The sequence below is a fragment of the Bombina bombina genome, unplaced genomic scaffold (assembly GCF_027579735.1).
Source record: "Bombina bombina isolate aBomBom1 unplaced genomic scaffold, aBomBom1.pri scaffold_660, whole genome shotgun sequence".
Classification (NCBI taxonomy): domain Eukaryota; kingdom Metazoa; phylum Chordata; class Amphibia; order Anura; family Bombinatoridae; genus Bombina; species Bombina bombina.
The window spans coordinates 210,209-223,133 of record NW_026512346.1 but is presented as its reverse complement, the minus strand read 5'-3'; the positions used below and the strand labels follow the sequence as shown (position 1 = coordinate 223,133).

Sequence of the window (12,925 nt, the reverse complement as noted above, 5' to 3'; positions counted from 1 at the left end):
ACACCTGTAAGAGAAAGTAATTTATCAGGTAAGCATAAATTCTGTTTTTCCTCAGGGAGATATGGAAGATGAAGATTTCTGCCCTGAGGTTGATGATCTTAGCAGATGTAACTAAGATCCATGTTGGTTCCCACAGAGTCTCTGAAGGTAGTGCAAGAGAAATCTTCAGTGTGGAGAACGGTTTCATGCTGCAAGCAGCATTGAGGTATGTTCAGTCTTTTATTTCTGAGGAGACTTGGTATATCAGAACTGGCTGACATTTTTTCCCTGCAAGGGAAGGGGTAAGCAGTAGACCTGTACACAGAAGGTATTACTGAAAATCCTGTGTTTATATCTTTATTTGACATAGTACTGGGCTGAAAACAATATCAATGGGACACTGGGAGAGGCAGCTTGACGATTTTTATTTGATAAAGCAACAAATAGTCAGTATGGCTGCAGTGTTATACTAGATTTTAAGGGGACCACATGGCTTACTTGCTAACCGCGTCCCATGCGGTTATACAGACTGGTAGAACAACGTCCATGATGGGCGGGGCCTATTTTCACGCGCTCAGACGCGCAGTTTACTCTAACTGAGAAGGCAGCAGGCATTAGCTCCGGTGGGGCCTAAACTTGTGTTCTGTTCACCAGATCGTTGTCGAGTCATTTTGCAGTCCCCTTGGGGCAGGTAGGCGCCACAGCTCTGGTGCAGGGGTCTTTTTTCAATTAAGATATATTTTTTGCTATAAAATGTCTCTTAGAGGTTAAATTCACCCTTTGCTCATAGGGTGCAATAATTTGTGGCCCAATTGAATAAGTATATTTAATTGTGTAGCGTTATTTAACGTTCTAAGCAGTTTAGGAAAAATTGTGCGCTTTTTTATTTCTTAAAGGCGCAGTACACATTTTTCAAAAAATTGTTGAAATCAATAAATAAAGTGTTATACGACTATTGTGGTTATTACTAGTCTGTTCAACATGTCTGACATTGAGGAAACTAATTGCTCTATGTGTTTAGAAGCCATTGTGGAACCCCCTCTTACTTAGTGTACCGCTTGTACTGAAATGGCCTTACAATGTAAAAAGCATATTTTAGGTAAAGAAAGTATGCCTAAGGATGATTCTCAGTCTGAAGAGAATCAGGATATGCCATCCAATTCTCCCCAAGTGTCACAACCTTTAACGCCCACACAAGCGACGCCAAGTACCTCAAGTACGTCTAATTCTTTCACTCTGCAGGATATGGCTGCAGTTATGTCAACTACCGTTACAGAAGTATTATCTAAATTACCAGTGTTACAGGGTAAACGCAGTAGGTCAAGTATTAATGTGAATACTGAATCCTCTGATGCTTTATTGGCTATTTCTGATGTACCCTCACAGGGCTCTGAGTTGGGGGTCAGGGAATTGCTGTCTGAGGGAGAACTTTCAGGCTCTGGAAATATGTTACCTCAGACAGATTCGGACATCATGTCCTTTAAATTTAAGCTGGAACACCTCCGCCTGTTACTTTGGGAGGTTTTAGCGACTCTGGATGATTGTGACCCTATTGTGATACCACCAGAGAGATTGTTTAAAATGGACAAATATCTAGAGGTGCCTACTTACACTGATGTTTTTCTGGTTCCTAAAAGAATTTCAGAAATTATAAAAAAGGAATGGGACAGACCGAGTATACCGTTCTCTCCTCCTCCTACTTTCAAGAAAATGTATCCCATATCAGACACCATTCGGGACTCTTGGCAGTTGGTCCCTAAGGTGGAGGGAGCTATATCTACCCTGGCTAAACGTACAACTATACCTATTGAGGACAGTTGTGCTTTCAAAGACCCTATGGATAAGAAGTTAGAGGGTCTTCTAAAGAAATTATTTGTTCATCAGGGTTTTCTTTTACAACCTACTGCTTGCATTGTTCCAGTTACTACTGCAGCAGCTTTTTGGTTTGATGCTCTAGAAGAATCTCTGAAGGTTGAGACCCCTTTAGAGGACATTTTGGATAGAATTAAGGCTCTCAAGCTAGCTAATTCTTTTATTACAGATGCCGCCTTTCAGATTGCTAAATTGGCGGCGAAAAATGCATGATTTGCCATTTTAGCGCGTTGAGCTGCTAAAAATGTGTCATCAAAATCTAAGCTCTTAGCTATTCCTTTCAAGGGTAAGACCCTATTCGGGCCTGAGTTGAAGGAAATTATTTCTGACATTACTGGAAGTAAAGGTCATGCCCTACCTCAGGATAAGTCTGTTAAGATGAGGGGTAAACAAAATAATTTTCGTTCCTTTCGAAATTTTAAAGGAGTACCCTCTGCTTCCTCTTCCTCCACAAAGCAGGAAGGAAATTTTGCTCAGTCCAAGTCCGTCTGGAGACCCAACCAGACTTGGAACAAAGGTAAACAACCTAAGAAGCCTGCTGCTGCTACAAATACAGCATGAAGGGGCAGCCCCCAATCCGGGACCGGATATAGTAGGGGGCAGACTTTCTTTCTTTGCCCAGGCTTGGGCAAGAGATGTTCAGGACCCCTGGGCATTGGAAATCGTGACCCACGGGTATCAACTGGAATTCAAGGATTTTATCCCAAGAGGGAGATTTCATCTTTCACAATAGTCTGTAGACCAGATAAAAAGAGAGGTGTTCTTACGCTGTGTAAAAGACCTCTCTACCATGGGAGTAAATTGTCCCGTTCCAAAACTGGAACAGGGACAGGGGTTTTATTCAAATCTTTTCTTGGTTCCCAAAAAAGAGGGAACTTTCAGACCCATTTTAGATCTCAAGTGTCTAAACAAGTTTCTCAGAGTCCCATCGTTCAAGATGGACACTATACGAACAATCTTACCAATGATCCAGGAGGGTCAATATATGACTACCGTGGACTTGAAAGATGCATACCTTCATATCCCTATTCACGAGGATCATCATCAGTTCCTAAGGTTTGCCTTCCTGGACCAACATTTTCAGTTTGTAGCTCTTCCCTTCGGGTTGGCCACAGCACCCAGGATCTTCACAAAGGTTCTAGGGTCCCTTTTGGCGGTTCTCAGACCGTGGGGCATAGCAGTGGTGCCTTATCTGGACGATATTTTAATTCAGGCGTCGACTTATCATCTGACGAAATCTCATACAGACACAGTGTTGTCATTTCTGAGAACTCACGGTTGGAAGGTGAACCTAGAAAAGAGTTCACTAGTTCCACGGACAAGGGTTCCCTTCTTGGGAACTCTGATAGACTCTGTAGACATGAAGATATTTCTGACGGAGATCAGAAAATCAAAGATTCTAAATACTTGCCGAGCCCTTCAGTCCATTCCTCGGCCATCAGTGGCTCAGTGTATTGAGGTAATTGGATTAATGATAGCGGCAATGGACATAATTCCATTTGCTCGTTTTCATCTCAGACCACTGCAGCTGTGCATGCTCAGACAGTGGAATGGGGACTATGCAAATTTATCTCCTCAGATAAATCTGGATCAAGAGACCAGAGACTCTCTTCTTTGGTGGTTGTCACTGGATCATCTGTCCCAGGGGACGTGTTTCCGCAGACCCTCGTGGGTGATAGTGACACCGGACGCCAGCCTCCTGGGCTGGGGTGCAGTTTGGAATTCCCTGAAGGCTCAGGGTGTATGGACTTAGGTGGAGTCTCTACTTCCGATCAAATTTCGGCCATCAGATTCCAGTGGTACAATATCACAACGGTAGCTTATATCAATCATCAAGGGGGAACGAGGAGTTCCTTAGCGATGATAGAATTATCCAAGATAATTCGATGGGCGGAGGCCCACTCTTGTTATCTGTCGGCAATCTACATCCCAGGAGTAGAGAACTGGGAAGCGGATTTTCTAAGTCGACAGACTTTTCATCCGGGGGAGTGGGAACTCCATCCGAGGTGTTTGCCTCTCTGATTCTCCGATGGGGCAGACCGGAATTGGATCTGATGGCATCTCGTCAGAATGCCAAGCTTCCAAGATACGGATCCAGGTCGAGGGATCCCCAGCCAGAAATTATAGATGCCTTGGCAGTGCCTTGGTTGTTCAGCCTAGCTTATGTGTTTCCACCGTTTCCTCTCCTTCCACGCGTGATTGCTCGGATCAAACAGGAGAGAGCTTTGGTAATCCTGATCGCGCCTGCGTGGCCACGCAGGACTTGGTATGCGGATCTAGTGGACATGTCCTCTCTGCAACCGTGGAAACTTCCATTGAGACAGGACCTTCTCATACAAGGACCTTTCCAACATCCAAATCTAAGTTCTCTGCAGCTGACTGCTTGGAGATTGAACGCTTGACTTTATCTAAGCGGGGATTCTCAGATTCAGTCATTGATACTTTGATACAGGCACGTAAACCTGTCACTAGAAAGATGTATCATAAGATATGGCATAAATATCTTTTTTGGTGTGAATCCAAGGGTTATTCATGGAGTAAGGTTAGAATTCCCAGGATTCTGTCTTTTCTCCAAGAAGGATTGGAGAAAGGTTTATCAGCGAGTTCCTTAAAGGGACAAATTTCTGCTTTGTCAATTTTGCTTCACAAACGTTTGGCAGATGTTCCAGATGTTCAGTCTTTTTGTCATGCTCTAACCAGAATTAAGCCTGTATTTAGACCAATTACTCCTCCCTGGAGTTTGAATTTAGTTCTTAGAGTTCTTCAAAGGGTTCAGTTTGAACCTATGCATTCCATAGAATAATCTTTCCAATTGTTATCTTGGAAAGATTTGTTTTTGGTTGCTATTTCTTCGGCTCGTAGAGTTTCTGAGCTTTCAGCATTACAGTGTGATTCGCCTTATCTTATATTTCATTCTGATAAGGTGGTTTTGCGTACCAAACCTGGATTCCTTCCTAAGGTTGTTTCAAATAAGAATATTAATCAGGAAATTGTTGTTCCTTCATTGTGTCCTAATCCTTCTTCTAAGAAGGAACGTCTGTTACATAATCTGGACGTGGTCCGTGCCTTGAAATTTTATTTACAGGCTACTAAGGATTTCTGTCAATTATCTTCATTATTCATTGTTTATTCCGGAAAGCTTAGGGGTCAGAAAGCTACGGCTACCTCCCTTTCTTTTTGGCTAAGGAGTATCATCCGCCTGGCATATGAGACTGCTGTACAGCAGCCTCCTGAAAGAATTACGGCTAATTCTACTAGGGCTGTGGCTTCCACATGGGCTTTTAAAAACAATGCTTCTGTTGAGCAGATTTGCAAGGCTGCGACTTGGTCGTCTCTTCATACTTTTTCCAAATTTTACAAATTTGATACTTTTGTTTCTTCTGAGGCTGTTTTTGGGGGAAAGGTTCTTCAAGCAGTGGTGCCTTCCCTTTAGGTCTCTGTCTTGTCCCTCCCTTTTCATCCGTGTCCTGTAGCTTTGGTATTGTATCCCACAAGTAAGGATGAAATCCGTGGACTCGTCGTATCTTGTAGAAGAAAAGTAAATTTATGCTTACCTGATAAATTAATTTCTTCACCTCTGCACCTTTTAGCTTTTCCTTTCTCTTCCTAAACCTTCGGTAGAATGACTGGGGGTGGAGGGAAGGGAGGAGCTATATATACAGCTCTGCTGTGGTGCTCTTTGCCACTTCCTGTTAGCAGGAGGTTAATATCCCACAAGTAAGGATGAAATCCGTGGACTCGTCGTATCGTAGAAGAAATTAATTTATCAGGTAAGCATAAATTTACTTTTTAAACTCCCCCCCACACACACACACCGGTGCGTTGCTCAGAGAAAGATGCTTCCATTCTAAAGCCAGCAGTATAGTCTTGAAATAGTGGAATTAAAGTATTAATTCCACTATTTTTTTATTTTTTTTTAAATGTCTCTTATATTTAATTTATTTTCTTCCCTTTATCTGTCTCTTTGTAGTAGTTTTCCTAATTCCTTCAGGTGGACTTACAGCACTGTTTGTCTTTCTCCCCTTCATCTTTTTTTTTTTTTATTAAATATTAATTATTTTTCATTCTAATAATTTCCCTGCACACAAAGCCATTCCACCTTAATTCCAGTAATTTCCATCCAGCAGATCAGCCATATCCCACCAGTATTATAGTAATTGCCAGTAACATCAGTCGTGGTTAGCTCACATCCATATTGAGAGCTTTCTGATATAAACTTAATTTATGGCTCCAATGTCTGTCATTGATCATAAGTAGTTTTGAATAATTCCTAAATTGGGAGGTAACTTGGAAGTCTTGTGGTCATTTTAAACATAATTCTTTTTTTCCCACTTTCTGCCTCTGTTTCCAGCTTAAAAGTTGGCACTCCAAATCTGTCATTTGGAAGTATTCTCTCAGTTCTGTCATTGTTAGTTAATTCCAAAAAATAATTCTTAAAAATGTGTAAATATATACATAATGTAAAGCTATTGTTATACTAGTTATGTACAGTATGTGTGTGTGTGCTAGTGTGTATGTGTATATATATATATAAATATATATATATATACACACACACACACACATTATAGAGGTGTGTACCTTTTAAAAAAAATCATGTTAGTGGTCTTCGGGATTCAAAATTGTGAGTTTAATGGTCTATGAGGTCTGAAAGGTTGGCGACCCCTGGTGTATATGTTGAGATGTTTATGTCACATGAAGTATATAGGTTACACAAAGCACACTTCCATGAACATATAAGAGATAGAGTTAGGATACATGGGACATGGGGTGTCTGCACACTTCGCAGAAAATCGTCAAAAAGATTCCAGCACTTTGAAAGCTAAAGCAATAGAGCAGGTTAGATCACTTATAAGAGGAGGTAATAGAGTCTTATTTTTAAGGCAGCGTGAGACATTTTGGATTTATACCCTTTGTACTATTGAACCAAGAGGTATGAATAAGACTTTGGTAATCTCACCAAACAGACAATCACTCCAGATTCCAGAAGGCAATTCACCTGGGGTGCAACAGAAAATATGCACAGTAACAAGAGTGCACTCACTAGGACTTTAACACATTCCTCAGACAAGAAACAATAAACTTACTCCAACACCAAACACCCTATATAAGTGATACCTCCATCACACACGCTCTCCCAAGTAGGGCGCCACCTCTTGATGACGTAACCATCTTGAGCAACGCAGGATAATGGTCCTGCAAAATTGTGACAAACATATAATTAATTAGATCCTAAAGGATATACCAAACAAACTCAGTCTAACGCCTAGAATTAAACCACAAAGCTGTGGCGATAACCGGCTTGTTGCTGACAGGCTGTAAAAAATATGTAAATGACAGGTAGCGAGACCTATACTACTGGATATAGGGAATACTGAGGGCAACTTCTAAAGAGGCCAAGATAGTGCCACCCAAAGCAAAAATCAGTTAATAACCAAGATACATCCAGCCACAGGGTGTCTTACGTGTCCCCATCACAAAGATCGAATAAAACAGCCCCAAGAGTAAACATCCTAATACACATACACATGATAGTATAAACATGATGAATATTACATTAGCCATGTAGGAAAATGCGTGCCTGTATCTCATCTATATTATATAGAGAATTACACCGGAACCGGCATCCACTGCAATAGCCAGTCAGCATCAACCAGTCACCATAGCAACCACTGTATACAAACCCGCTGGCCAATTAAACTAGCCCAATCTCGAGCGTGGTGGTAATAACTGGCTTGTTGTTGACAGGCTGCAAAACAAATGTAAATGACAGGTAGCAAGACCTATAACACGTAGACAGTATATAAAGAACTACATATAAGTGAGAGACGCAAGGCATTGAGGGCAAGGAATCAATCAACCGCTAAAGAGGCACAAATGGTATCACCCAAATTAGGGCGCAGCTAATAGTTAAGATCCATCCACAGAATGTGTTACGTGTCTCCATTATAGAGTTTTAATGAAACAGCCCTTAAGGACCCAATGGACCCAATAAAGTGAACTATAGATTTAACAGCAACAGAAACAATATCTTCAATAGATGAATAAAGGACCTAAATACCATTCAAATCAAAACACTTTATAAGCAATTAGAAATTACTAGGTGTAGTTAAAAGATTTAATATAGGCCATTCAAATGGAGAGCACAGTCACCCAGGTGACCTAGAGGCAAGCTTGCCAATCCAGATGGGTGTTCAATCCTTTTGTAATAAGGGCATCTAGCACATAAGTCCAGCGTGCTTCTCCTCTCAGTAATAGGGTATTTCTATCACCTCCACTGGTAAGTGGGGGCACATGATCGATAATAGTATATTTTAGGTAATAAACCAGTTTTTCTGAGGTGCCCTTATTGAGGCCTGTCCTTATAGCTGAACGATGGTTAGCCATCCGGGTACGTAGATCATCAGTGGTTTTACCCACATAGAACAGCCCACAAACACAATGTAATAAGTATTCAATGTGGGTCGTAGTACATGTCAATCTGTGTTTGTGGAAGAACTTTTGTTGTCTATGTTGGTGGGTAAAGTACTGTCCGTTATAAGCCCATATATATATATATATATATATATATATATCTTGTGACCAGACCGTTATCCGACGGACATTTGTCCAACTGACATTTGTGTGACGGATAATATTCCGACAAATGGCAGTTGGATAACAGTCCAGCCACAAGATAGATAGATAAGGCTAGCTACAGATCGAAAGATAGACAGACAGATAGATAAACGGATAGTTAAAAGCAAAGTCGTGGGGGGGGACGGGACCCATGGTTAGGTTTCCAGAGGTGGTTGCGTTGCCCGAGGCTCTGATTAGAACAGAGCACTCTGGAACGTATCTGCCCTCGGCCGAGGTCGTAATACAGTCTCTCGGACATATGTCTGATGGACAAATGTGCTTCGGCATTCTGTCAGTCTGCATTATGTCTGAGCACATATATATATTTATTTATTTTCCATCAATACTCTATGAATGAGTTTTTTGATAATTTATTTGTGACAATCATCTGAATGTATGAAGGGAATCTGGTCATGGGCGTCAGCTTGCCAGGAACACATTTGCAAGCACACAGCTAGATTAAATGACTCTTCCATTTTTCTTCTTATATAGTTGTGTGCTGCAAAAGTGAGCAGTGGATTACGCACCCCACTGATTTTTTTTTTTAATAACCAGCCAGGGAGGAAGGATTGACAAGCAACAGCAACATACTCAGTAACTATAGTGTGTGGCAGACAGATCACACTATATAATAAACATAGAAAAGGTTCCCAGTCAAAACATCTCATACACTTAAGCGGATAGTGGAAGACTCGTAGCCACATATATGTATAGTTGCAATAAAGTTCACATGAGGGCAGACATGAATAGGCCAGCAATGTCCACAAAAGGTAATCAACACTTATTTTGCAGTAATCAAACACCTAAACACAAAAACCCCAGTCCTGTAGCTATCCGGCATCCACAGTTGCGGAGTAGGGATCAAAACACTCACCCTTCTGCCGTGATCAGCCTTCTATCATCTGGTTCCCGGTTGCTAGAACTCCTCAGAGGTGTACTTATGTAGCGTGTAGACAATTCCGGTTTAAACACCGGTTCACATGAGACGCTGCCTCCTCTCCGTTCTAGCTTATTTCCGGGTATAGCGGGTGTAGCGTGCGACGTCAGCAGGGGTGTGTGTAAAGAGGTGTGTTATGCTTGGCCAATCAGCTTCTCCTTACAAACGAAGCTGTATCTTGGATATCCTAGAACAGTAGTAGCATTGGCTATTGAGTGTGAGGACACACAAAAGGATTTCTGCCAGAAAAGGGACTCCTTGTAGTCCCAATAAAGTATAAAAGCAAAAGGAGGAAGCAGAAGTCCTTGAATGTTAAAAATCCATTTTCTTTATTCAATATAGGATAAAATCCAAGACACCAAAACACAAGGACATAAAATGCAGGCTGGTCTTACTAGTTTCGGTGTAGTGCCATAATCATAAACCTGCTAGACACTGAGAAGTGAACATCTTAAAAAACATAATTTATGCTTACATGATAAATGTATTTCTCTTGTGATGTATCGAGTCCACGGATTCATCCATACTTGTGGGATATTCTCCTTCCTTACAGGAAGTGGCAAAGAGAGCACCCACAGCAGAGCTGTGTATATAGCTCCTCCCCTAGCCCCACCCCCCAGTCATTTGACCGAAGGCTAGGAAGAAAAAGGAGAAACTATAGGGTGCAGTGGTAACTGAAGTTTTTTAAATAAAAATATACTGCCTGTCTTAAATAAACAGGGCGGGCCGTGGACTCAATACATCACAAGAGAAATACATTTATCAGGTAAGCATAAATTATGTTTTTTCTTGTAAGATGTATCGAGTCCATGGATTCATCCATACTTGTGAGATACCAATACCAAAGCTTTAGGACACGGATGAAGGGAGGGACAAGACAGGTACCTTAAACAGAAGGCATCACTGCTTGTAGAACCTTTCTCCCAAAAATAGCCTCCGAAGAAGCAAAAGTATCGAATTTGTAAAATTTGGAAAAAGTATGAAGCGAAGACCAAGTCGCCGCCTTACAAATCTGTTCCACAGAAGCCTCATTTTTAAAAGCCCATGTGGAAGCCACTGCTCTAGTAGAATGAGCAGTAATTCTTTCAGGAGGCTGCTGGCCAGCAGTCTCATAAGCCAAACGGATGATGCTTTTCAGCCAAAAGGAAAGAGAGGTAGCCGTAGCCTTTTGACCTCTCGTTTACCAGAATAAACAACAAACAATGAAGATGTATGACGGAAATCTTTAGTTGCTTGTAAGTAGAATTTTAAAGCACGAATCACATCAAGATTGTGCAACAGACGTTCCTTCTTTGATGAAGGATTAGGACACAGTGAAGGAACAACAATTTCCTGATTGATATTCCTATTAGAAACAACCTTAGGAAGAAACCCAGGTTTTGTACGCAAAACCACCTTATCTGCATGGAAAACAAGGTAAGGTGAATCACACTGTAAAGCAGATAACTCAGAAACTCTTTGAGCCGAAGAGATAGCTACTAAAAACAAAACTTTCTAAGATAGAAGCTTAATATCTATGGAATGCATAGGTTCAAACGGAACCCCTTGAAGAACTTTTAAAAACTAAGTTTAGGCTCCATGGCGGAGCAACAGGTTTAAATACAGGCTTGATCCTGACCAAGGCCTGACTAAACGCTTGAACGTCTGGGACATCTGCCAGACGTTTGTGTAAAAGAATAGACAAAGCAGATATTTGTCCTTTTAAGGAACTAGCTGATAATCCCTTCTCGAATCCTTCTTGGAGAAAGGACAATATTCTAGGAATCCTAATCTTACTCCATGAGTAACCCTTGTATTCACACCAATAAAAATATTTGCGCCAAATCTTATGATAGATCTTCCTGGTGACAGGCTTTCTAGCTTGAATCAGGGTATCAATGCCCGACTCAGAGAAACCACGCTTTGATAGAAGCAGGCGTTCAATCTCCAAGCAGTCAGACGCAGAGAAATTAGATTTGGATGCGTGAATGGACCTTGGATTAGAAGGTCCTGCCTCATTGTCAGAGTCCACGGTGGAACCGATGACATGTCCACTAGGTCTGCATACCAAGTCCTGTGTGGCCACGCAGGTGCTATCAGAATCACCGAAGCTCTCTCCTGCTTGATTCTGGCAACCAGACGTGAGAGGAGAGGAAACGGTGGAAATACATAGGCCAGATTGAAGGACCAGGGCACTGCTAGAGCATCTATCAGTACCGCCTGGGGATCCCGGGACCTGGACCTGTAACGAGGAAGTTTGGCATTCTGCCGGGACGCCATCAGATCCAATTCTGGTGTGCCCCATAGCTCAGTTAGCTGGGCAAATACCTCCGGATGGAGCTCCCACTCCCCGGATGAAAAGTCTGACGACTTAGGAAATCCGCCTCCCAGTTCTCTACCCCTGGGATATGGATTGCTGAGAGATGGCAAGAGTGATCCTCCACCCATCGGATTATTTTGGTTACCTCCATCATCGCTAGAGAACTCTGTGTTCCTCCTTGATGATTGATATAAGCTACAGTCGTGATGTTGTTCGACTGAAATCTGATGAATTTGGCCGCAGCTAGCTGAGGCCACGCCTGAAGCGCATTGAATATCGCTCTCAGTTCTAGAATGTTTATCGGGAGTAGAGTTTCCTCCCGAGACCATAAGCCCTGTGCTTTCAGGGAGTTCCAGACAGCACCCCAGCCTAGCAGGCTGGCATCTGTCGTTACTATGAGCCACTCTGGCCTGCGGAAACACATTCCCTGAGCCAGGTGGTCCTGAGACAACCACCAGAGAAGAGAATCTCTGGTCTCCTGGTCCAGATGCAGTTGAGGAGATAAATCTGCATAATCCCCATTCCACTGTTTGAGCATGCATAGTTGCAGTGGTCTGAGGTGTAGGCGGGCAAAAAGAACTATGTCCATTGCCGCTACCATGAGTCCGATTACCTCCATACACTGAGCCACTGATGGCCGAGGAATGGAATGAAGAGCTCGGCAAGTGGTTAAGAGTTTTGATTTTCTGACCTCCGTCAGAAATATTTTCATTTCTACCGAGTCTATCAGAGTCCCTAGGAAGGAAACTCTTGTGAGAGGGAAGAGATAACTCTTTTTTTATGTTCACCTTCCACCCGTGAGATCTCAGAAAAGCCAACACGATGTCCGTGTGAGACTTGGCTAGCTGGAAAGTAGACTCCTGAATCAAGATGTCGTCTAGATAAGGCGCCACTGCTATGCCCCGCGGTCTTAAAACCGCCAAAAGGGACCCTAGCACCTTTGTGAAAATTCTGGGAGCCGTGGCCAACCCGAAGGGAAGAGCCACGAACTGGTAATTCCTGTCCAGAAAGGCGAACCTGAGGAATTGATGATGATCTCTGTGAATAGGGATGTGTAGATACGCATCCTTTAAGTCCACGGTAGTCATATATTGACCCTCCTGGATCAACGGTAGAATAGTCCGAATAGTCTCCATCTTGAATGATGGTACGCTGAGGAATTTGTTTAGAATTTTGAGATCCAAGATTGGTCTGAAAGTTCCCTCTTTTTTGGGAACCAC

The 12,925-nt window shown here is 42.3% G+C and overlaps 1 protein-coding gene across 1 annotated transcript in view; it reads left to right on the top strand.

Annotated features, from left to right (window-relative positions):
• The first annotated feature begins 6,609 nt into the window (after nucleotides 1–6,609).
• The window catches only part of LOC128644247 (cytochrome P450 2U1-like), a 46,622-nt gene continuing 40,306 nt past the window's right edge, over nucleotides 6,610–12,925 (top strand). Inside the window, exon 1 of the mRNA XM_053696929.1 lies at nucleotides 6,610–6,712. Coding sequence (XP_053552904.1) covers nucleotides 6,610–6,712 — 103 coding nt within the window. The remainder of the gene's footprint in view (nucleotides 6,713–12,925) is intronic.